Source organism: Melopsittacus undulatus, chromosome 3, assembly GCF_012275295.1.
Source record: "Melopsittacus undulatus isolate bMelUnd1 chromosome 3, bMelUnd1.mat.Z, whole genome shotgun sequence".
Classification (NCBI taxonomy): domain Eukaryota; kingdom Metazoa; phylum Chordata; class Aves; order Psittaciformes; family Psittaculidae; genus Melopsittacus; species Melopsittacus undulatus.
This window is the reverse complement of record NC_047529.1, coordinates 50,955,902-50,981,569: the sequence shown is the minus strand read 5'-3', so window position 1 is coordinate 50,981,569 and position 25,668 is coordinate 50,955,902. Positions and strand designations below refer to the sequence as shown.

The 25,668-nt window shown below is 38.2% G+C and overlaps 1 protein-coding gene across 1 annotated transcript in view; it reads left to right on the top strand.

Moving 5' to 3' along the window:
• Positions 1-25,668, top strand: part of MDN1 (midasin AAA ATPase 1) — a 101,205-nt gene that overhangs the window by 9,010 nt on the left and 66,527 nt on the right. Inside the window, exons 6-25 of the mRNA XM_031052639.2 lie at positions 1,507-1,719; positions 2,975-3,106; positions 4,727-4,830; positions 7,266-7,380; positions 8,548-8,741; positions 9,774-9,855; positions 10,556-10,651; positions 12,309-12,421; positions 12,974-13,122; positions 13,214-13,274; positions 13,815-14,026; positions 15,618-15,721; positions 16,942-17,086; positions 18,446-18,542; positions 20,135-20,248; positions 20,921-21,068; positions 21,257-21,367; positions 22,116-22,267; positions 22,754-22,932; positions 23,291-23,499. Coding sequence (XP_030908499.2) covers positions 1,507-1,719; positions 2,975-3,106; positions 4,727-4,830; positions 7,266-7,380; positions 8,548-8,741; positions 9,774-9,855; positions 10,556-10,651; positions 12,309-12,421; positions 12,974-13,122; positions 13,214-13,274; positions 13,815-14,026; positions 15,618-15,721; positions 16,942-17,086; positions 18,446-18,542; positions 20,135-20,248; positions 20,921-21,068; positions 21,257-21,367; positions 22,116-22,267; positions 22,754-22,932; positions 23,291-23,499 — 2,730 coding nt within the window. The remainder of the gene's footprint in view (positions 1-1,506; positions 1,720-2,974; positions 3,107-4,726; positions 4,831-7,265; positions 7,381-8,547; positions 8,742-9,773; positions 9,856-10,555; positions 10,652-12,308; positions 12,422-12,973; positions 13,123-13,213; positions 13,275-13,814; positions 14,027-15,617; positions 15,722-16,941; positions 17,087-18,445; positions 18,543-20,134; positions 20,249-20,920; positions 21,069-21,256; positions 21,368-22,115; positions 22,268-22,753; positions 22,933-23,290; positions 23,500-25,668) is intronic.

Below are 25,668 nucleotides of genomic sequence, written 5' to 3'. Positions count from 1 at the left end.
AGTTCTTCTCTGAAGCAAGGCTGCTACTTACTCATTGAGAATGCAGAAAAAGGAGAAATTAAGTAAGAGCTACTTTCTCCACTTGAGTGAAGTGTAATGCAGAATGTAGAGCCTTACAGTTTTAGGAGCAAACAGTATTTTTGAGCAAACAAAATTTAACCTTTTTTCTCTTGAGATGCTGTTTGTCTTGAACTGTTTAGTCTCTTTGTAGCTGCAGCCAGTATTCTTTACTAGTTTTCTCATTTAGGTACAATTTTAGCTCAGCATTCTGTTTAATTTTGTGTACTGATCTACAAAGAAATGAATGAAGACTTCTTATATCCAGAATTTCAATAATAGCAGAAACAAAGAAAGAGGAATTTCTTCCCAAATTCCTCCTTCTACCTTCCTCCAAACTTCTGCAGTTTGTTGCTGTATTCTAGCTTTTTTATAGGATTTAGGGTGCGGTTTGAACTTCATTGCAGCAGGGGAAACTGTAAAGCTCTTTAATGAGATTCTTATTCCTGTGCCAGCATCATTGCTGCTGCAGCTGTGCTGAATGTAGGCCATATTATAAACTGCATTACTGTGAAATGATACTATTTCTCTATAAGGGAGAAGAGAACTTCCAAAGTATGCATGCTTTTATTTTTTTTTAATAACCACACAGGTATTTCACTGATCTGGTATACAGTAATTCAAGTTATGCTGGAGAGGTTCCTGTTATAGCTGAGGAGGTCTGATGAAGAAGTAGGAGCAAAGTGTGAGGGAAAGCAGGTATTCTTCAGAACTAGTATTGTTACCAGAGAAGTACACGAAACTGTAGCTGAAAAGACCAAACTTAAATTCAGAATGTTTTTTTTTGGTGTAGTATATACTCTTGCTTTCCTTTCTCTGGGCATTTTGGCAGAAAAGCACTAATTTGTTGCCATATGCTGGTATATAGGTGACTGTAGAAGAGTCACGATATTTGGAGAGTATCTGTAACACTGATTAATTACCATTCAATAAATTACATTCATTGCATTTTGAAAAAAAATAAAGCTGTTACTGAATTTGCCTCTTTTTTTCATGCTCTGAGTTTGATCTACCTGTGCAGAAAGAAGTAAATATAACAGTTAATATTCATACTTATATCTAACTGCTGTTTGATTTGTCCTGTCATTTGGATCCGTTCTGATGACTTTATTTCACTTATATTGCAAATTGTATTTGATTGACATGTGTTATGATTGAATAGTTACTATGTCTGTACTGACAACTTAGTATGAACTCCCTTTGGGAACAAATTGTACATATGCTTAATAAAGTATTTCGCCTGTAAAAGGTTTTTGATTAAATCTATTTTAATATCTGTCATTAAATACTGCTTTAGAATCCTTTATTTTATTTGATATGTGTTGACAGATCTGAAGGCCAAAATTTTCAAGTTGTCATACTCACTTTCCTATTCTTTCTGTGTTGTACAACCTGTAAAAAAAAAAGTAACGATTTTATTGTAGTAACTAAAATCTTATGTTTGAACAGGAAAGTATCACCAGCCGTTTTGTTTTGGTTGAATCTGCCTTCACGAATCTTCAAAACCTTGCTATTGCTGTAGCATATCAGACTCCTGTTCTATTAGAAGGACCAATTGGATGTGGCAAAACTTTTTTAATAGAATACTTAGCAGCTGTCACAGGAAGAGCAAAGCCGCCTCATATTTTGAAAGTCCAGCTTGGGGACCAAACTGATAGTAAGGTAACTGATAAAGTGGATGGTTAGATATAACCTTTACTTAAAGCATGGACTTAGTTTTCTAGAAAGATAATATTTAACTTTTTGCCCAAAGACCCCACAACCCAAACTCTGCAGTTGTTGTTCTTACTGTTGTTGAGAATAAATAAATACGAAGAACAGTCACAGTTAAGCTTCTGTAGGTTTAAAATTCGGTGCATAACTTTGCTGTATCTATTTCATTCAGGTTGTTTTATCAGAGTTTTTCTATGTGGAAGAGCCCTATTTTTTATTTATTTATATATATATTATTAAAAAAAGTTACATCTGTTGGGGAGAAGAGGATTTTAAAATTACTCAGTCTGGTGCCAAAGGCTTGTATGGACACTTCTATTTCAGTTCAAATGGGCTAATGTTGGTTTAATCTGATTCCAGTTTTTTTGTGGTAAAGCTGAGATGAAGTAAGGTCCTGTGATGTTGAGGACACTTGCACTCCCATAATGGTGATTTAGCTCTACCTGTAGAAATAAAACCAGAGGTGAAGATAATTTCATATTCTTCTGGTTTTGCATATGTAACTTTTGAGCTAGAATCGATTTCTGTTGTTTGGCTCAATTTAGTTTTTCAAAGTGGTTAGTACCTTCCAGTAGTGTCATCTGAAGATTTTTATTAACATGCATAAACACCTTCTTGTGTAGAACATCTGATTTCACCATCTCCCAACTGTTCTCCACAAGAGTATTTTTTCATATTGAGATTTCATATTAAGAAAAAATGATAATGTTCAAGGTACAAAATACATAGCAGTGAAAGCATTAACTTAATTATTTAAGGAATACTTTAATGTGGAAGTTAGAACTTAACAGAGAAACAACGACTGATTTTGTATCTGAGTAACTTGCTTTACAATTCCTCTTGCTAGCTTAGTCACAGATTTCTCAAAAATGTAAAATGAAGTTCAGTGCAATACAACTTTGTATGTTACACTGTTGATAGTTAATTATGGTGGCACAGCTCTTGTAAATTCACTATCAATTACCTCGATCATTTTAATTACTGTGTTTCAGTTAGATTATTGTAGATGTGGAGGCGTGAAACTGTTGGGTTTATTTTCACAATTAAAAATGTGTAATGCTGGGCACTGATTACCAGATGGATTTTTAGTAAGGTGGAGGCCAAGTGTTACATACCAAATTCAGTCATTTTTGTAAGTTTTCACTCAGAGTTTTTAAAAGATGCAATGAGCAGGTCTCTAATTTACTGATTGTTTCTGTCATAGACACTCCTTGGCATGTATCGCTGTACAGATGTACCAGGGGAGTTTGTATGGCAGCCTGGAACCTTGACACAAGCTGTTACCAAAGGTCATTGGATACTTCTGGAGGACATTGATTATGCCCCTCTGGATGTGGTATGTAGGTTCATGTTTGTTGTAAGGTACTGGTCTTAAGGCCCATACTAGCAGGTTTTGGAGTCTAATCACCAAGTTTTGCAGCTACGTGCTGAAAATACTGTCCCTCTAAAAGTGATTAGAAAGAATTAACCTATCTGTCTGCATTTACACATTAGCACACCACATTAGTTTTTCTCATTGTTTTAGAGTAGTCATGGCACTGCCACTGATGCCAAATTTCACTCTAAAGATTTGAATTGACACTGATAGTGAGCTATGTGCCTTTTGAATCATGTTTTAATGTTTGAAAATGAATGTGGCTTGAAACACCACTGAATATTGTCACTATTGTATTAGAGTATTAATACTATTGTATTAGAATGGTTCTGTTAATAAGTTGTGTTTTGTTATGTGGGAGGTTTTTCTGTTTTGCCTTATTTTTTTATTATGCATTTCTCACCTCTGGTTTGGATATTAAAAATGTGTTGCTACATTAAGTAGTATAAGTTTTAACAGTTTTCCTGTATACAGCTCCAGAATGACTAGCTGGACAGTCATCTTTCCCTTTTCAAGTAATGGCCACTGCAAGCATGTCTTCTGCAAGAACAATGTCATAGAGATGTTTTGCTGTACAGGCCTGCTGGACGTTCTGCAGAAAGTTGTTTTCTTTCATGTCTGTTCTGTAAAACATCCTTTGTGTGGCCAAATAACCTGACAGCTTGTTTATTGGGTTTTAGACTTCTGAAATACAGGGAATTTTCAAGAAAGCCAGGAAATATTGCTTGTATACAGTAGATAGTTTTTCACTGCCAGAGGGTCATGCACTTCTTTGCTTTCGTGGACTCAGCTCATTGCAGTCATCACAAGCATACCCTGAGTAGCATCCTGCATTCATCTTCCCCTTTCTTCAAGTCATCCCTGCATGCTTCCAGTCTTCTTTCTCTATATCACAGCCTCCGTGCTTGCCTCCCTCTGTGCTGAGGGATCATTGCAGTCTTACCTCCCATTTTTTCCTTCCACCGTTTTTACTGTGCTTCTGCATGGAAGGATAGATTGTTTAGATACAAAATTATCCTAGGGGTAGCAGGGTATGCACTGAAAAGTTTTGATGATTGAAAATGATGTCTTTGAGATGCAGGTCATCTTTGTTCAGGCAGATAAAGAAAATAGGGATTCTGAAACAGAAGTGTTTAATAATTCATTTGACTATTCAAAATAAATAGTATTGATCTAGACTTACAGTGTAAAGCCTGTCATTTCCATTCTCATCATTAAATTTTGATTTGGAAGAAAGATACACGGGGCTTTGGGACACTTGATCTAGTGGAAGGTGTCCCTGTCCATGGGGATTGGAACTAGTTGATCTTTAAGGTCCCTTCCAACCCAAACTATTCTATGATTCAGTGAAGGTAGGTAAACATTACACTTGTGACTTCCACTGCTAATTAAAATTGCCAGGGACTCTGCAATTCTTGTTAGCATCACTTGGAAGTGCAATCTGTGAGAACGGTAGTTGCTGACAATGTAGTGGTGCTCAGCAGAAATGTTCTAGCAGCTCAAGTGTGACATGGACGTGGATGGGTGTGCTGTCTGGTCCAGTTTGACAAAAAAAAATGTTTTATCTGTTCTCTTCTCCAGATCTCTGTGCTGATTCCTCTGTTGGAAAAAAAAGAGTTGCTGATTCCTGGTCGTGGTGACTGTTTAAAAGTAGCATCGGGATTCCAGTTTTTTGCGACCAGGAGGTAGGCTTGTAAAATTAAATGAGGTTAAGAGTATGGATATCCTGTTTTTAAATCAAATACAGGAACTGTGAGGTACTTGGGCAGGGGTATTTTAGCAGTTTCCTTTAGCAAACACTAGAAGCCATAGAAATTGTGAAGGGGAATTTTTTCACGTTAGAACAGCCTTACATGAAACTTGCAGGGGGAAAGCCTGCAAAACCAATCCATCACCGAAACAAAATGCCACTCTCGGGAAGAAGGTTATGACTGATATTCACAAGTTGTCTTGGCCTGCTGGTTTTAACAGCACCTGTGTAAAATATTTCTTAGTTTTGCTGATCTTGGGGTAGTTGGTAGTCTGACTCCTGAATTATTAGCTTTTTGGGGTTTGGTTGTGTTTTGAGTTTGGTTTTTTTTCCTTTTTCCTTCTACATCCTTTACCTCCTTGAAAAGCTGTATACATGTATTTCTTGAAAGATATTTTTTTTAATTCTGTTTCCTAAACAGAAAAAGATTTAAGGTATTCTCCCTGATGGCTTCACGGTAGTAGTGGCCTATGCGTCAGATGTCAAAATGTCATATCAAGATTAAGGGTTAGGATATCTGGAAGGGGAATGGTTACATAGTTTTCACATGGTTTGTAGTTTACTTCAAAGCTTGTAACAGATTTTCCTGCATTTTGTCTTCCTTCTATAAATTTGTTCTTTTCTTTGATTTATCTGTTCAGTGCCACGGAACGGACTCAGTCAGAGACCAATATGATCAGACAAAAAGCCATTTATTGCAAAGCGTTAAATCCTTATATACTATTGCTTACACACACCTACAGCAATTTGGCATATCATGATTGGATACTTGTCTTGAAGACCCTTAGTGACTAACATATAATTGGTTAAGCACAGGTGTGAGAACTTGACCTCGAACGCTTGCCAACAGTCCACAGTTCTCATAACTCAGTGAATTCCAGCTTCTTCTTATCTTGCTTGCTTAAGCTTTCTCGGGCCTCCCATGGCCTTGCTGTATCCCTCGGAGTTATTCAGAGCTCATGTACTAAATATCCATTTTCCTGTGAGAACACTGTCTCCACAGTTCAGTTTTTTGTTGGTTTTTTTTGTTTTTTTTTTTCTGGGATTGAGTCTTTGGATTCAGCTTTCTTTTGGTTTCCTCAACTCCTAATTTTTCTTCTTCTGTATATTTGGTTGTCATGCTTTAACCACAGCTGGCAACTAAGCCCCACACAGCTACTCACTCACTCATCCCCAGTGTGATGGGGGAGAGAATGAAAAGAGTAAAAGTGAGAAAAATCGTGGGTTGACATAAAGACAATTTAACAGATGAAGAAAATCAAGGAATTTCCTTACTACTTCCCATTGGCAGGCAGGGCTTTATCACACGCATTCCTTGGGAAGACAAACACCATCACTTCAAATGCCCTTCCCTCCCTTTCTTTCTTTCCCCAGCTTTATATGCTAAGCATGACACCATACGGTATGAGATATACCTTTAGGTCAGCTGAGATCAGATGTCCTGGCCTTGTACACTGCCAGGCTACTCACTGGTTGGGCTGGTGTGCGGAGCGGAAAAGGCCTTGACTCTGTAAGCAGTAAGGAAAACATCTCTGTATTATCGACACTGTCCAGCACAAATCCAAAACATAGCCCCATACTAGCTGCTATGAAGAAAATTAACTCTATCCTAACCAAAACCAGCACATTGGTGAACAGTTATTATAGCAGCAAGTTATAGTTTCTATTGGGCACATTAAATAAATCTGTTGCAGTTTCCAGCTGTGGAATGTTATTTAGAAACAAACAAACAAACAAAAAAGAAAACACAAAAAACCCAAACCTACGACAAAAAAACAAACTATAACCCAGCATCTCATGTTTTGCATGTGCGAGGCTTCTTCCACAGTGGGTATAACACATGGCTGCATAGTTATTTGTACAGGAAAACAAAAAAAGAATGGACAAAAAATGATGGAAAGGACTCTGAGCATAAAGAATGAAAAAAAATAATGATCGGGAAACACTGTGGAGGGGGCAGAGACTGAAGGTGCTTTTACTGCATCCGCAGTAGAGTACAGATCCTTTAGGATCTGTGCAAGATAATTCCCAGGCCAGTTCTGTCAGGCTCCTCTTCTAACAAAGGGTTACTCTTCTCCTAACAAAGGATTCTGTATGATTCTTCTGATAGACTTGACTTATTGTCAGTCATCTTTCTGCAAGTATCCCTGGGGACATTTTGCACTACAGGGGGAAAAACACTGTGATAAAAGAACAGATTATTTGAAAAGCAGAGATACGCACGGTAGGTTACATGACCTTACAGTAGCAAACATTGCATGATGTATGCACGCATGTAACAGAGGTATGTAACACATTCTTTGCACAGGAATGCTCTGAAAGCATTGAGTTCCACAATATGGTGTGTTTCTTCATGTTGTTTTGATTTAGGATATTCAGTTGTGGCGGAGGTTGGTACAGGCAGCAAAGCAGCCATGCTGCTCTTTTGGACAAATACTGGACCAAAATACATTTGGATAACATGAGCAAAGGAGAACTCAAGGAGGTATGGTCTATTGCTCTATTGTAACGTGTGGATAACTGTTTCAGTTAAGAGTAGTAAATGTTCTCAGTAATAAATTTGATAATTATTTTTATCTCCAAGTTCCACAATACACCCTTAAAATTTTAGATTTATCCTTTGAAGTGAATTGGACAAAGATTCCTGAAGCTTGCCTTGGCAAACACAGTTTCACTTTGAATGGATCTAAGAATCAAATTGCTTTGCCATTTTGTAACCCACAGAGATTTAAAAACAGGGAGAAAAATAAAAAAAATGAGCTTACTCTAATCCTGATTTCTAAGCTTTGAGATGGAACATAGTTAGTCTTCAATAGAAAATGTTATTTGTAATTGATATCTTTTGTTAACTTCTAACTGAACTGATGTTGAAAATGCCGTCCAGAAAGGATGAATATTGAAGTGAAGCTTGGCTGTTAAAACCTTAAGAAAAAAAGGAAACTTTGGTACTAAGAGTGTTACTTACCACTAGGTTCTTTCTGTTCTTTTTTTGTAACTTTGTAGCTCAAGTCACAGAAATATATAAATTAAATACTGTAAGATTCTGTAATAGTAGTAGAAGAGATAGTGAGAAAACACTCACACACTTGTCTTGAAAATAGGTTCAGGTCCTTCTGGTTAATCTTTAAAGTCAGTCTGGCAGGGTAGTGCCAGTTTTCCTGGCCTTTATCTGTGAAAAGCTGATTTTCTGTAGCAATAATTTGGTTAGCAAGCTTTAGTGGAGAGAACCCAGCTGAAAGGAATCACAGAAGAAAAATTAGCCTTTTAATGTGTCTTTATCAGCACAGTGAATAGATAATGTGAATGCTCAAAAAATTCATAGAAAGGACAGGAAGTAAGAGCTTTGGTTATTGATTGTAAAGTTGTATGATCATTATTTGAGCTAAGATACAGTTGATTGTACCTTTTGTTCTTGCTGTTGGCATTTGTGCAGATGTATTAAATGGAGTAGAGTTGGCAAGATTCACTTTTGGCACCCATATCAATACTTACACTAGTCACAATAACTCTTTATTTTCCTCAGATGAGAGATTCCAAGACAGTGGTTTTGTGCAGCCTGTTACTGAGTATCTATTGAAATGTATCTTATTAAATTTTGGGGGCTTGATGTTTCCCATGCTAAAGGTTTTTTTTGTTTGGTGTTCACCCTCAGGTTCTTCAAAGGAGATACCCCAACCTTGCTCTTGTAACTGATCACTTGCTAGACATTTACATTCACCTTGCAGGAGACAAGTATCAGGCATCAGAAAACAGTGCTTCTGGTTCCAGGCACATACCAGAAGATTCACCAGAATCAAGATCAGAAAAAAAGAAACCAAATCTGGAAGGGCGAGAACTGTCTCTGAGGTTGTCTTTTCTTACATGTTTATTAGGAGGAAATTTAGTCAGATATAGAAATGGAAGGCTCTATCTTTGTTATTTTCTGAATTTCCTTTTTAATAATGGTTTGAATAATTTAACTGGAATTTCATAAAAACTGGAGAACTTAGTGTATCTTTTAAAATTTCAATCTGAAATACTTAGGACTTCTCATTTGCTGTATTTTTTTTCAAGGAAAAAGTGTGGGTTTTGTCATATGTAGTACTGGGTTGGTGTTAAGCCATATGGATTACTTCTCAATTCGTTTTAACACAGCATATCAGTTCTAGTTAAGAACTGAAATGTACTGTATAATGTTCTCACAATAGCTATTATATAACATTTTCAGCAACTGTATATATGTGCTTATCTAGATAATTTCATATTAGACACAGCATTCTAACTTAGAGATGGCTGAAAATAACCAGATCTGCAATGTACTGTTAATTTCAGAATTTTTATGATGAAACACAGCTTGATATTCAGACAAAATGTCAATTCTACTGATGGAATTTCTGTAACCAGTAGTGCTTTGTGAATTAGCTGGTAAATACTAGACAGATGTGGGTAGTACCTAATATTTTTGTGAAGCAGAAGAGTGCCACCATTTTTAAAACAGCAGTTGTTTTTCAAGAATCGCATGTTGCTTTTTCTTATCAACAACAAAATCTTTCAAAAGGTAAGAAATCAGTATCTTGAAAAGCTAGGGGGGCTTATGCCTTTCAGGATGAAAAGCTTGTTGCTTTTCTTGGTTTTAGTTGTGTAATGAGTTTAAGGTTTAATGGAGTATGTATTACTGTTTCTACGCAATGTATCTGAAAGCAACACTACTGGTTTTTATGTGCTCAGCTGCTCTTTAGAATTGGCACCCTATTTACGTATATGTCTTCCTGTGTGCAGCTTACACAATAGCTGAATGTACTATTGCCAGAAGATGACATTATGACCTAAGCTGCACCTGAAAAAAGGAGCTATGCATTTTGCTTTGATTGTACCAACTCTTTTCATGTTTCTTTTTAGAGACTTACTGAACTGGTGCAGCAGGATTGCTTACAACTTTGACAGTAATTCTTCAACTACAGCAGTGAATATTTTTCAGGAGGTGCGGTAAGACTTGATCCAGAAATTGCTTACTCAAACTCTAGCATTGCCTCACAAATATTAAAATACTCTATTTGGAATGTGAGATGGGACTTTAGTTTTATTTGGATCAATTGGACTGTAATTAGAATGTTTGTGGTCCATCTGTTGGAGGCTTTCATGGCTACTAGTAAGGTTGTTTACAGTAATGTGCTGAAAGCCAATCCAGACTTACTCCTGTTGTACAAACAGCATGCTGCAGCATAATTTTAATTGACCTGAGCTAGGACTGCATATGACTGAGAGTTAAAATTTTGAAATCTCTCCTTTTTCTTGTAAGATGAGGCTTCTTTCCTACTTCCTTATGCATCAATTTGAATTTCCAGGTTTGCAATTCTTCAGGTGTGCATGAGTCAGAGGTTTTAAGATGTGAGGTCTTGTAACATTACTTCCTTCTCCATTTTGGTCCATTTATCTAAAAATAACTTCTGTGACTGGACACTGAAAGTTTCTGCTTTCACTGGAAATCATTACATAATTTAAAAGTTCTTGTATCATCTTCTTGATCTCCATTGTTTGACTCAATCCTTGGGCAATGAAATAATTTTATTTACTATGGCTGGATTGGATTCAAACTCATGTAGATTAAGGTGGTGCTTGTCAGGTTATATCATAGAGAATCTGTATTGAAGAGCCTGGTTGGTTTGTTTTCTCCTTGACAGGCACTGGACTGTTTCACAGGTATGCTGTCCAGCCAAGGGAGCAGAATGAAAATGGCAAATGTTATTGGAAGTAAACTAAACATTTCAAGAAAAAAGGTATGATGAGCTATGATTAACATGATGCTTATTGGTGATAGTCTATAAGTTGCAGTTTTTTTAGTGATGAGTTTAAATGTGTTCTGCTGGTTTTTCTTAAAAATTATGCCCATTTTTCTGTCCCAAACACGTTTTTGCTCTCTGTGCTATCCCAGGATCTATGTTTTCCTTCTTTTATTTTTTTTTTAGTTATGGTTCCTACCCCCCACCCCCCTGCCCTGAAAGTTCCACTGGCTGTTTCAGAGCAGATTGCAGATGGTCTTACCATGCAAAAGAAGGATCACACAGCTGGAACCACACAGGTTCCTAAGCACATGATATTGCTAGATGTACAGAGTAGTAAAGGATATGTTTTTTTCTTTGATGGTTACTGTGAACTCTAATCACTTAAACAGGGAGATTAGAGAGATTTTCCTGACTACTTGTTCCGTAATCATTGGTTCCAAAATCAAGTACCTCTCTAGAGCCGTGTAACTGTCTGTATTAATAGTGTGTGATATAAATGGCTGAGTTAAACTAAATCATTACTTCATCAGCTATTTCTGACTGTAGAAGTTTGATTGCAAAGAAAATTCTCTCCTTTCTTACTTTAAAGATGTAAAAACTTGCCAGCTGGCTGGACAGATAGATCCCTGAAACTTCTATGGATTTTTCTGTTTGTCCTTCATTCTTTATATTATTTCAGTACAGGAATGTCGTGTCTTCTGCCAGTAGCAAAATATCCTTGTTTACACGGAAGTATTCACTCTGACGTGTTTGAGGTGGTTGTTTTACCTCCTGCTAATAAATAGACCCATTACCGAATTATTAAATGGAAATATGTTTGTACAGACAGTAACACTTCTGAGGTGCTTCAGTATTTCAGATGATGAGTATGTGAAACCTGCAAAATATAAAATCTTATTGATGCGCAGATAGGCTTTACAACTCGTTAAAGTTGTAAAGTAGGTATGCTTTTATTCAGTGCTGAGGTGCACGGGGATAGCTCCTCCAAAGTATGCACACCTCAGGGTTGTTCTCCCTTTACATTTATTCTCTCAGGGTATACATATGCATTAGGTTACTCTATACGCCTGTACATGTTTATCATCTATCCTGCTTTGTATTATAATGAGCTAGAAGGTCCTTTGCGCCTACGCAGTGCCCCTTCTGGTCATGGGCAGGGGTCTCAAGATGAAGTAAATGGGTCTTCCTCTTGTGAGTAGGGGTCTTCAAGATGAAGTAAATGAGTGTTCCTCCTCTTAAACTTTTCACCTTTTAATCTTCACACATGGCCTTAGGGTTTGGTCGGTGCCCAGTCTGCTTCTCCCCCCTCTTATCAGTAGAACCAAACATCTGTTTTTGTCCCTTACCAGTAGAGCTAAGCATCTGCTTTTGTCCCTTATAGTAGAACTAAGCATCTGCTTCTCCCGCTCATCAGTAGTTAATGCCTTGGCATGTTAGGTACTTGGGACAGACAATACTTTTAAGCAAAGAAATTCCTTTAACTCCCTTGTCCAGTTTCTCTTTATTAACCCCACTGTACATTGGTTACCCCTGTATCATTACCATGAAAAACTAGCTTGCTGCAAAGTAATACCGGCAGTATAGCATGCGTGTTCTTAGTGTGACGTTGTAGGCAACAGTAGTATTAGAAATGTTAATGCTTTCTTCACAGGTGGAATTCTTCTGTGAAATCTATAAACCGGAAATTCTAATACAGGAAGAAGAAGTCTCTGTTGGAAGAGTGCATCTAACAAAGAAACAAACCCAGGCTCTCACTGTACAGAGGTAGAGTATCTTGTAGTGTCCATCAAAATATTTGGTGGTAGGATAGGATAGATTACAAGTCACAGCCTTTTTCTTTTTTGGAAAAAAAAAAAAAGGCAAATTGGACATTCTCCTCTAATGAAATATGTGATGAGTTCTTGTGATCTGAGTTTTACCTTGTGTATCCTTAAGGCTGTCTGTGTCACACTTTTGCATCCAAAGCATGGAGATTTTCAGCTTTTGTTGAATAAGATTTTTTTTAAAGCAGTGTGGATCCACAGCTGTCATAATAAGATTTTGATGGCTCTGTCTCTGTGAAGGGGGATTTTTGTAGTATGTGTTACTAACTCCACTGGCAGGAAGTTCTTTGTAAATCCTGATTTTATTTTTTTTCTAGGCTGCATATTGAGAAAAATAAGTATCTTGGAGTATCTTGGAACTAATTTTTTCCAAACCTTTAATTTTAATTAAAGATCATAAATTCAACCACTCCTCTAAAAAAATAATAAAGGAAAAATTCAAATGAGCTCCTTGGTAAATCCTGGGTTTGAGTTGTTTCCTTTGTTTTCTCAGAACAAAACAAACTTTTGCTGCCACACGACCATCTGCAGTATTGATTGAACAGCTTGCAGTTTGTGTTGTCAAAGGAGAGCCCGTGCTTTTGGTTGGTGAAACAGGAACCGGCAAAACCTCAACTGTTCAGTACCTTGCTCATATTACAGGTAAATCAAGTGTGAAGACTGTAACTTACATGACAGTGATTTAAACAAAGAAACCCCACAAGTTGATGGTGCTTCATATTTTTGTTTCAAGGACACCGTTTGAGGGTTGTCAACATGAACCAACAAAGTGACACTGCAGATCTCTTAGGGGGGTGAGTCATTAACAGTTGTCTGTTCAAGTTTAAGGAGTTGGCAGTATGAGAACAAGCTTCTAACACAAGTGTAGTGTTGTCAGAGAGTTGTGTTTAGGCACATGTTTGTTTCATGGATCATAAATGTCTTAAGAAATATTTGTGCATGCAGGCATCTTGTTGTCCTTCATCAAGAACAGAGGCAGTTTCACTGATCGGTGTGTACATCAGTATGTGATAAACTCATTTAAAAGCACAACCCAATGTCTTTCTAAAAATGGCTAACCAATATAAATAATGTTGTAATATTCACTGGACGTACTGGATGGTAGTAGTAAAAATACTAATCAGGGTGGTGGGCCTGTCTGTACAAAAGTGACTCAAAATGTGCATGGAAATATGTGGAATTTTACTTTTTTCATTATTTGAGAAAAAAACTTGGAAACCCAGGGTTCCTTCATGCACAGTGGTGTTGTTTCAGTAACTGGATTTTTTTAGTTCCCAGATGCTAGTTCCTTTTCTGTGTCACAAATAAGTAATGACTCTTTTGCTTCTCTTCAGTTACAAGCCTGTAGATAACAAGCTGATCTGGCTGCCTCTGCGAGAGTCTTTTGAAGAGCTCTTCTCTCAGACATTCTCTAGGAAGAAAAATCAGACATTCTTGGGACACATTCAGACCTGCTACAGGCAGAAACGTTGGCATGATCTGCTAAAACTAATGCAGCATATTCATAAATCTGCAATTAATAAGGAAGCAAAAGAAAATGCATCTGGTGAGAATTCAGACTGATCAAACATGTCATTAGTGTTAACCATTGCAGAGTAGATACTGCTGAATTTGTGTGAATTTGTGGGGTTTTGTTTGCTTTTTGTTTGTTTTTAATGTGTCTTTATTACATCCTTTTTCCTGGTTTTGAAAAATGCAGTCTCTGTCTACAATAAGACATTCAAAATACTGTTAGAATAGTGGTTGTTTTTCTGTTTTGGGGTTTTGGTGGGTTTTTTTGGTTGGTTTCCTCTCCCCCCCCCCCCAGCTCATCACTGCTGTTAGCTGTGTCTTGCAATGTCAGTGTTGACTTGCCTGATGTATGGTGCCCTTGTCATCTGATCTCCACTCAGCACTTGCTTGCTGTGTAGGTCAACTGTCCTCCTTGTTTGTGTGTCAGCCTTCCATGTGAATCATAGAATAGTTTGGGCTGGAAGAGACCTTAAAAATCATCTAGTTCTAATCCTCCTGCCGTGGGCAGGGACACCTTCCACTAAACCAGGTTACTCAGCCTGGCCTTGAACACTGCCAGGGATGGGGCAGCCACAGCTTCTCTAGGCAAACTGTGCTAGTGCCTCAGCACCCACATAATGCATTCATACTTTCAGACCTGGAACTTTGTTAGATCTCACAAATATTTCCTCTCTTAAAAACAAAGCAAAACATTAACAACAAACCAGACCCAAAGTAACAGTTCTTAGAGTAGTAATGACTTAGTTTCACTCTCAGTGATGCTGAATTGCCTAGTACTTTGTTTCATTGTGATTTTGTCTCTAAACAACAGGTTTTCTTGCTTTAGACTTCACTACCCATTTGGAAAAGAGGCAGTATTGATACTCTCTTTTGCATGGTGTGATTTCTGGTTCTAGACCTGCTGAACACATGAAATTGTAGGAAGCTGTAGCTTTCATTCACCATGGGCTAAGTGAACTTAATTATGGACTTTGTCTCCTCTCTTCTTTTAACTGGTTCTTCTGAATATGCAGATAAATTCCCACAAATGTGGAAAATTGTTTCAACCATTGACAATCCAAAAATAAAGACAAGCTGAAATCTGTAACTTGCAAAGCTATCAGTTTAAGTCATTATGCTGCTGCATTTATATGCCTCGGGCTGTAACTTTAAGCAAATAACTGAAATGAGCACAATAATAAATAATGTCATAACTGCTAAGCAGCATGTTTTTACTGATGCTGAAGTGTTCATTGTTAATCTGTCATAAGGTTTATGAATTTGGATTTATTTTTCTGAGCTATCCCTGGAAATTAGAGAGTGGTAACAGCCATGCTGGAACCAAGTGCAGCATAAGTATTTTTTCCTAAGCTAGGATATGCTGGAATGAATAGCAAATTATCTGTACCCATATGTCAGTAGTGTTCAGCTAGATGAAAAAACAGACAATCCAAACAAACAAAACCCCAGTAAATTTTTGTTTTTTAATGCATAAGATGTCATCTGTAGAACTTGAATGGTTTAGTTGCTCAGCCAAGCTTGCTTTTGAATCTCTGTGCTTGAAACAGTTTGATTAAAATACTGGTGTTAAACATTTTTGGTGCTATTGTTCTGATGGTACAAGGTTAAATTTGTTTTGCTTTCAGGCTCACTACTGAAGGAAAAGTGGGAAGCATTTGGTCTTAAACTGAATCATGCTCATCAACAGATGAAAATGACAGAAAATGCTCTTCTCTTCGCATTTGTTGAGGTATTTGGACATTTGCATTTTGATGCTAGGAAGAATGAGGAGAAGCATTTAAAAGACTGGATATAAGGAAGAAATTCTTTACTGTTAGGGTGGTGAGGCACTGGAATGGGTTGCCCAGGGAAGTTGTGAATGCTTCATCCCTGGCGGTGTTCAGGGCCAGATTGGATGAAGCCTTGGGTGACAGAGTTTAGTGTGAGGTGTCCCTGCCCATGGCAGGAGGGTTGGAACTAGATGACCTTAAGGTCTTTTCCAATCCTAACTATTCTATGATTCTGATTCCTGGCAGGAATCTTGCTGTGAAGTAAAACTTGCTCCACGATAACTGTGGAATGAAGTGTGGTACTTTGAGGAGGTGGCTGTTAGATGGGGGGTGGGAAAATGTTTTGTTGTAACATATTAATTTAATGCTGTAAAATAGGAATTAGGACTGGTATGATAAAAAGAATATCAGCAGTATAACATATTTTTAAAGTATATGAGATTAGATAAACATCTTGACCAGTCTCCAGTACGGTGTGTTCCTCCCTAGGGATTCCTTTCCTGTGAAGGATTTAATATTAAGAATCTGTGCTGTTTATCTATAAGTTGTGTTTTGGAAGTGTTCAAACCCAAGTTTGAACACAAGTATACACAAGTATATCAAACCCATGGTATAATATTCTAATGACATTTGAGTGTGATTAGGAGAAATTAGAATGGTTTATGCATGCTTGTTCTTTGTCCCAGTTAGTCTGAATATATGCTTTGAAATTTTATGTGAAGTGTGTAAAATGTTGACTGTTCTCTCTCTAAAAAATTACTATAATAGTTGGAGAATTATTAGGATAATAATTGGAGAACCTTTGACTCAGGTATACTTTTACTCAATAAGATACAGATCCCTGAGGAAGGTAATATTGTTTGTATCTTAGCTTGGAGTTCTTTGGATTAACTGTCTCATAGTGGTGTCAGTGAAGCTTGTGCACCATAGTGACATAGAAATCAAGAGAGTTTAGTTCTATCTGAGCCACTCTAAATGGTAACTGCTAATGGTGATAACTGACTTGTGACTTGCAAAATAATTGCTTTAATTGAGGGAAAGCAGTAAGACTGCTATTGCTCTAAGAGTTTGAATTGCCATTTGTGTAATCAGCCCACAGACTGTAAAACAAGTATTTCCAGCATATGGGTGCTTCACTTTATTGCTGGTGATGTGATTAACAAATTGATCTTACTCTTAGGGTACTCTGGCACAAGCAGTAAAAAAGGGTGAGTGGATTTTATTGGATGAGATTAACCTGGCTGCCACAGAGACTTTGGAGTGCCTGAGTGGTTTACTGGAAGGATCATCAGGGTCACTGGTGTTACTAGACAGAGGAGACACAGGTACTGTTTCTATGCTTGCTTATGCTATGTCTTGCTATCCAGTTAATTGAACTCCCTATCCTATAAGGCTCAAAATAATTTAAGAACATTTACCATTAAAGTGAATGTGTCCAGAAGAGAATCATGTGTGTTCTTTACACAAAAAGTGGTAGTTGTAGTTCACTGTGGCTCAGGAGATTTGTGCATGCAGGGAACTGTAGCTTTTGCCTCTTCAAACAAGGAGCAGATCTCTCCAGTGTCCTCAGTAAGCAGTGCTGTCTCTAAAGACTCTTCAAGGAGTATAACCTTTTTCTTTTTTAAGTAAAGTTGAGATGGCTTGCTTAGTTGTGAGGTTCAGTTGCTACTGTAGTAAACATCTTTCACTGATCCTGTGAATATACTATCCAGATAGAAATAAGCATTCAAGTCTTTTGCTTTTTCTGAGTCAGTGTGGGTTGACCCCAGCCATTGGCTAAGCACCCGTACAGCTGCTCACTCACTCCTCCCACACCACCACCACCCAGCAGGATGGGGGGAGAGAATAGGAAAAGCAAAAGCAAGAAAACTCATGTAAAATGAGTGGTACAAAGGCAGTCACCTAACCAGCTCCCACAAGCAGACCAAAGTCTGGCCAATCTCTAAGAGACAGCCACCTTGTTAGGCAAAAATCACAACCCCCTTCTTCCTCTACCCCCATTCTTATTGCTGACCATGATCTTACATAGTAGGGAATATGGCTTTAGCCAGTTTGGGTGAACTATTTCAACAGTATTCCCTCCCAGCTTTTTGCTCACTCCTAGCCTGTTGCTGGGGGAGGGAAGGAAAAGTGAGGGGAAAAAAGAAAGCCCTGATGCACTGCCAGCACAATTCAACAATAGTGAAACATGGTTGTGTTTCACAGCACAGGGGCTGTTGTGAAAAAAGTTAACTCCTTCCTGGGCAGATGCAGAACAGAGGTAAAGCTAAAAAATGCTATTGCTGAATATTGTCTTCTGGAGATACAGATAGAGGCAAATGTTGTATGAGCTTCCTAGGCTGTGTTTTCTTCCTGGCAGAGGGAAGCACTGTCTGTTGCTCTGAAAGAGGCAAAAGGAGTTCCAAGTTTAGGGCGTGTGTAACTTTTGAAATGTTTTGCATTGTTAAAACATCCTGCTATGCACAAATGAAGATCGGGGTTTCACTTTATTGTGGCTGTTGGGAAGATGCAGAGATACTTCTGATAAAATGGCGTCATTCTCTGTAAGCTTTTCACCCTGGCATTTGAAGAAAATGTAGTAGTGCAGTAATAGAAAACTGGCTTAAATAAAATATACCTCATTTAGTGTGATAAATATCCTGTGTTGAGCATTAACATTGTCTCTCATTTCTGTTTTACTTCAGAGCCTCTTGTTCGTGACCCTGATTTTCGCTTGTTTGCATGCATGAATCCAGCTACAGATGTTGGAAAGAGAAATCTTCCTCCAGGAATAAGAAACAGGTAAGAAATAGTGATGTTGTGACAGAACACTTAGTCACTGCCTTTTTCAGAGTTTAACTAGCTTTATGAGTTGACCCAGTGAAAGATGTCATCTTTGAAGCCTGAGGATGTAAGTCTAAACTCAAATTAACTTCCTGTGAGAGGTGCTTTCCACATCATGGTGAAGGTTTTACATAAAACTACATCAGGAAAATACTTCTGTAAAATTGCTGAGCAAAAGCAAATGTTCTAACATTTGGTGTGGAGTGGTGTCACTAAGGGCTGGGGAATGACCTTCTTTGCAATTAAGCTGTCAGTGTCTGGGAATGTTGCTTACAGCATTTTATGTTCCTGATGGGGATAATAAAGACGAGAGCTTTGTGTCTCTTTAGCAGCCTTTCTCTTGATAACTCAGGAAGGTTGATGATCCTTGCAAAAAAATTTCTGTGATACTCAAAATATTTGATGTGTGACCTTCAGCCATTTAAACTGCAGCCAGGAAACTGGAGTTGTTGCAAATATATTCTTCAATACAACCTGTTCCTGAAGGCAAGGATCTTCTGCTTGTATTTGATGCAGTTTCCCTCAGGAGTACCAAAAGTCAAACACAGTCCCTTATCAGATTCATAAACAGTGTGCAAGGCTGTAGAGATGCACGAAGTATATGCAGCTACTCATTTGTAGTTATTACTGGTAAAGTAAGGTTTTATTGCTATTAGCTCTCCTGGCTTAGTAGTGAAAGTCAGTGCAATACAGAAGAATGAAGACTTCAGCTTCAGCATGACTTGTTAAGTTTAAATGAGTTTATATTTGCATTTTTGCATATATTTCTCAAAAATGCCCACCCTTCTGAAGTTAATGATATTGCTCAGCTCTTTTGAGTTTGCTATGGTATGTCCTGAGCTATTGTTTGCAGTTGTAATGCATGGTATGGAAAGGCTGCAGATGCATATTCAACACCCAATGCAAACATAGTGGACTAATTAATGTTCAGAAAATATGTTCACTAACTGTGAGTTGATAATGTAGCGTACTAAATGTCAGACACATTGTTGACGTATTTAAAGATACTCAAAACTTCACTTGAGTGCATGTTCTGCTGATGATTTTTGTTTGCTTATTGTCAAGTTTTCTCATTTTATTGCTGAGCTGGATATTTGTAGAAGTAGAAAACAACCTAAATATGCCAGTCCTGGATATGCTAGTCATAACAAAATTAGAATGGGTAATATCTCATAAGTGTTCATTTCTTAGAGATCATTAGAGAGTCTGCTTTTTGAAAAGCGCTCCTGCTGGGTCATTGTTCCAGTGTTTAGTCTGTAACTGTTGGATAACTATTGCAAATTGTTTAAAAACTTAAAAAACTCAGTCCAATAGTTAATTTTCATTCTACTAAGTTAAAATAATTCAGTTACATTACTCAAAAGTATTAGTAATACCTTTTTCCCTTTTTTTTAATCACTCTAGTTTTTGAGTCTGACTTGTCAAATAACCTTTAGTTTTCTGATGCTTACAGAATTTTAAATGTTATATACTATAAGAATCATATATAACATGATTTTTTTTAATATGGTCAGATGTTGAATTGTAATGGATTGATTTGATTCTTATAGGTTTACTGAACTTTATGTGGAAGAATTGAGACATGAAGGAGACTTGCAAATTCTTGTTATGGATTATTTGAGAGGCTTGAATGTGAACAAAAATACAGTACAAGGAATTGTGAAGTAAGTTGATTGTAATATCTTTAAATCCTTAATGTAATAAGTCGTAAAAAGGAAGTATGTAACTGTAGTCTGTGGTTAGACAGTTTTTGGGAAACACTGTGATGTTCCCTGCAGAGTGGTTTGCATAGTCTTAGGAAACAGAAGATGGTAGACATCCATCCTCTTCGTTCCGAAGGCTTCCGTACTTCGGTGGAGGAGGTTTACTTGCTCAGTCTGCTTTATTGGTAACACCAGTTAAAAAGCATTGTTGCAGTCCTCATTCCCATCTGAAAGACTGAAATGATTTGTTGTTGTAGATCATATCAATGAAAGTCTTGTGTGTTTATCAAATTACTTTTCTTGCCCTTAGTTTAAAGTGTACTATCTCACTGCATTAACCAGAAGAACTATTACGTGTTTAGAATACTTTGAATTTACAATGATGCTTTCTCAAAAATATGGTTCTAAAATATTCTGTTGCTTAGCTTCACTGGCTGTATGGGTGGCAGAGTTTGGCATGGCTTTCCTAACCTGGAGGTTTTGTAAAAGGTGACAGTTGTAGATAAGCTTAAGTGTTCACACTTTGGATTTCATTCCTTAGAGCAATTGTCTTAAAGTCCTTTCCAACCCTAACCATTCTATGAGTTTATGGTCTTATCAGTAACAGCACTATGTAACTTCTTATTTTTGCAGCTTTTATTTATCTGTGAGAAAGGAAGCAGAAACAAAGCTGGTGGATGGAACTGGCCACAGACCTCACTATAGTCTCCGTACACTTTGCAGGGCATTGAAATTTGCAGCATCTAATCCATGTAGCAGCATACCACGCTCACTTTATGAGGTGATTACCTTTGCTGGGGTTTGTTCCAGTGTGTATTCACTACAAAGACTGGGTAAAGGATAATCCTGTCTTCTAAGCGAAGTATTAAATAGAAATGATATTTTTATGCCTCCCCCAACCTTTTTTTTTCCCCCTGATGACTTTTTTTTTTTTTTTATTTTATCACTCAAAATAATTCTTCTTCTTAGGGCTTCTGTTTGAGTTTCCTGACACAGCTTGACAGAAGTTCTCACCCAGTAGTTCAAAAGCTAATTTGCCAGCATATAGTCTCTAGCAACATCAAAAGCCTTCTCAAGCAGGTATGTAACTAAGCCTGTATAGAGTTATTTAGTATTCAGGGTAGAATTTATTTTGAGTTGTCATCTGCCTTTTTTCCTCTACATTTCCATCTCACAGTCCTGTTTCTCATGTTATAAAGATAAGAACTAGGAAAAAAATTACACTGTTCCTTCATAAATGTTTACTTCTGCTTGAAATGCCCATATGTTGGCTAGTTTGTTTGTTAATATGAAAAAGTAAGGAAGCTTTCACAGGCTTTTTATTTTTAGACTCCAAATGCAGAACATATGGATATGAAGCAAACATCTGTGCTTTGTCTCTAATGGGAAAGGAAGAATCTCACTAATGCTGGGAGCTCAGCATGATTTTGCATGGGGGCTTTGGCAGGTGGGATGGAGTAGCCAGTTGTAAGATATAGGTATTTATTTTGGAATAAAACCTTCATGTTAGAAAAAAACCTATGAATATAGAAAGATAAAAGCCAGTTTCTTGCTTGGAAGCATACTTTAAAATTGAGTGCTAGGACTCTTGAGACTTTTTGTATCTTTTGTGGCATTGCTGATGATTCCTGCTTCATGACCTTGAAATAGTCTGGTCAGTCTTTTCCTGTAATTTGCATTCTGTGTCAAGGAGACAGTGTTTACTGCAGTGCTCAGTAAAATAACTTCTTACAGAATACATTGCAGTGGTGTAGCAGTAATTGTAGCAGTAGCTTTAGCAAATTGAAACTCATTTGTATAATGTGTTATTTTTGTCATGTCTCCTTAGCAAATACCGAAACCGCAAAGAGGAAAATTTATACTTGTAGAAGGATACTGGATTTCAGCTGGCGATAAAGAACCTACTGTAGATGAGACTTATGTGCTAACCCCTTCAGTTAAGCTTAATCTGAAAGACATTGCCAGAGTTGTGTCTGCAGGGTAAGTTTGTTTTAACATTTCCATTAAAAAACTAAGTTAATAATGTTTATTTAGGCCTCTAGTGTCAATATTTTTAGCCTTTATTGTTTGGCATGAGCAATGTCCTTTTTTCTTTCTACTTTGCAGTTAACTTCCATTATACAGTGAGTTGAATCTATGCATGTATTTCTTGTCTCCTTAAACTGACTTAATGCAGTATCTAGCTTTATTTAAATGGTAATCTAGAAACTTACTTTTAGAATAACCTGCTTATTTCATACTGCCATGTGAGTCATCATGGGTAGCAGTTAGCACTTGGGAGTAAAGTTACTCATGTTCCCCTGTTAGTGTATGATCCTGGATATCACAGATGAGTTAAGTGGTGATGTTTTGGTAATGTTAGCTTGGTGATACAGATCTGTGAAAATTTCAAGTAATGTCAGTGTCTTGTATATGAGAAAGATATGACTGGTGCTTCCAAACCACTCTTTTGGTTATGCCTTTCAGGACTCACCCAGTACTGATTCAAGGTGAGACCTCTGTTGGTAAAACCAGTTTAATTCGCTGGTTGGCTGCTGCTACTGGGAATCATTGTGTAAGGATTAACAATCATGAGCACACTGACATTCAGGAATATATTGGCTGTTACACATCAGATGCCTCTGGGAAGTTGGTGTTTAAGGAAGGTGGGTGAGCATATTATATTTAGTCCAAATTCCTGTCTCATTTCACTGGGCTTTTTCTTGTTTTCTGCCTGTCTGTTTTATTACAGTGGAGAGATAACCTGTCATAAAGTTAGTAGTTGCATATTAATGATAATCACTTATGTGACTTTTAGTGAGTTTTAAGAGTTCATATTTGCCTCGTACTTATCCTATTGGATAAAAAAGGAAAATTCAACAATTTAACTAGCACTGTTGCTTCTTATTCTGGATTAGCGTTTATACTGAGTGAAAACTGGTTACTAAAAGCATCTGAATGCATGCTTCTGTTAGATTTAGTTTGTTAGGTTTTTAACCTAGGACTTTTTCTTTTCCTTCCAAGGCATTCTCATAGATGCAATGAGAAAAGGTTACTGGATTGTTCTAGATGAATTGAATTTGGCTCCCACTGATGTTTTAGAGGCTCTCAACCGCTTGCTAGATGATAACAGGGAGCTGTTCATTACTGAGACCCAGGAAGTTGTCAAAGCTCACCCTCGCTTCATGCTGTTTGCTACACAGAATCCTCCAGGACTCTATGGTGGCAGAAAGGTCTGTATAATCTCTTCCTTTGAGTAACTATGATGCTAGGGGATGAGTCTCTCGCATGTATAGAAGTGTGATGTGAAAACTTTCTGATGCATAGCACAGAATTAACATGAAACTCTTAAGAGGTGAAGAGTTGAGGTGGGTTTGGACTAACTTTCAGTACACCTTGGTTCTGTTTAGGTTAGTTGCTTGTTTTGAAAATACCAAATTTCTAATTATTTTAGAGTAATTGAGATATAAATGTTTTATTGAACTGGAATTCATGTATATTATATTTAGAATCATAGAATAGTTAGGGTTGGAAAGGACCTTAAGGTCATCTAGTTCCAACCCTCCTGCCATGGGCAGGGACCCCTCACACTAAACCCTGTCACCCAAGGCTTCATCCAACCTGGCCTTGAACATCGCCAGGGATGGAGCATTCACAAATTCCCTGGGCAACTCATTCCAGTACCTCACCACACTTATAGTAAAGAATTTCTTCCTTATATCCAATCTAAACCTCCCCCGTTTAAGTTTGAACCCGTTACCCCTTGTCCTATCACTACAGTCCCTAATGAATAGTCCCTCCCCAGCATCCCTATAGGCCCCCTTCAGATACTGGAAGGCTGCTATGAGGTCCCAACTTTCTCAGCCTGTCTTCATATGGGAGGTGCTCCAGTCTCCTGATCATTCTCGTGGCCCTCCTCTGGACTTGTTCCAACAGTTCCATGTCCTTTTTATGTTGAGGACACTAGAACTGCACACAGTACTCCAAGTGAGGTCTCATGAGAGCAGAGTAGAGGGGCAGGATCACCTCCTTCGACCTGCTGGTCATGCTCCTCTTGATGCAGCCCAGGATATGGTTGGCTTTCTGGGCTGCGGGAGCACACTTCTGGCTCATGTTCATTTTCTCATCAACCAACACCCCCAGGTCCTTCTCTGCAGAGCTGCTCTGAATCTCTTCTCTGCCCAGCCTGTAGCTGTGCCTGGGATTGCTCCCACCCAAGTGTAGGAACTTGCACTTGTCATGGATAAACTTCATGAGGTTGGCATCAGCCCACCTCACAAGCGTGTCAAGGTCCCTCTGAATGGCATTCCTTCCCTCCAGCATATCAACCGAACCACACAGCTTGGTGTCATCGGCAGACTTGCTGAGGGCACACTCAATCCCACTGTCCATGTCAGCGACAAAGATGTTGAACAAGACCGGTCCCAACAGTGATCCCTGAGGGACACCACTCATTACTGGTCTCCAGCCAGACATTGAGCCATTGACCACAACTGTTTGTGTGCGACCATCCAGCCAGTTCTTTATCCACCGAGTGGTCCACCTATCAAATTGATGACACTCCAATTTAGAGACAAGGATGTGGTGTGGGACAGTGTCACACGCTTTGCACAAGTCCAGGTAGATGACATCAACTGCTCCACCCCTGTCCATCATCTTTGTAGCCCCATCATAGAAGGCCACCAAATTGGTCAGGCAGGATTTCCCCCTAGTGAAGCCATGCTGGCTGTCACCAAGCACCTTGTTGTTTTTCATGTGCCCTAGCATGCCTTCCAGGATAATCTGCTCCCAGATTTTGCCAGGCACAGAGGTGGGACTGACTGGTCTGTAATTCACAATCCATTTTCCCCTTCTTGAAAATGGGGGTTATATTTCCCTTTTTCCAGTCATCAGGAACTTCAGCTGACTTCCATGATTTTTCAAATATGATGGACAGTGGCTTAGCAGCTTCATTTGCCAGCTCCTTCAGGACCCATGGACTTGTGCATGTTCAGGTGTTTAAGATGGTCTCAAACCAGATCCTCTTGTACAGTGAGCCTAAGGTCTTCATTCTCAGAGTTCGTGCGTCCGCCTTCCAAGACTTGGGTGCTGCGGTCAGAGCCTTTGCCAGTGAAAAGTGAGGCAAAGAAGTCATTAAGAACCTCAGCTTTCTCCAAATCCAGGGTAGCCAGCTCTCCCGATAGCTTCTAGAGAGGGCCCATGTTGTCCCTAGTCTGTCTTTTATTTGTTGTGTGCTTATAGAATCCCTTCCTGTTGTCCTTAACATCCCTAGCCAAGTTTAATTCTAAGTGGGCCTTAGCTTTCCTAACCTGGTCCCTAGCTTCCCGGACAACACCCCTGTGTTCTTCCCAGGCCACCTGTCTTTGCTTCCACCTTGTATAAGCCTCTTTTTTTCCCTCTAA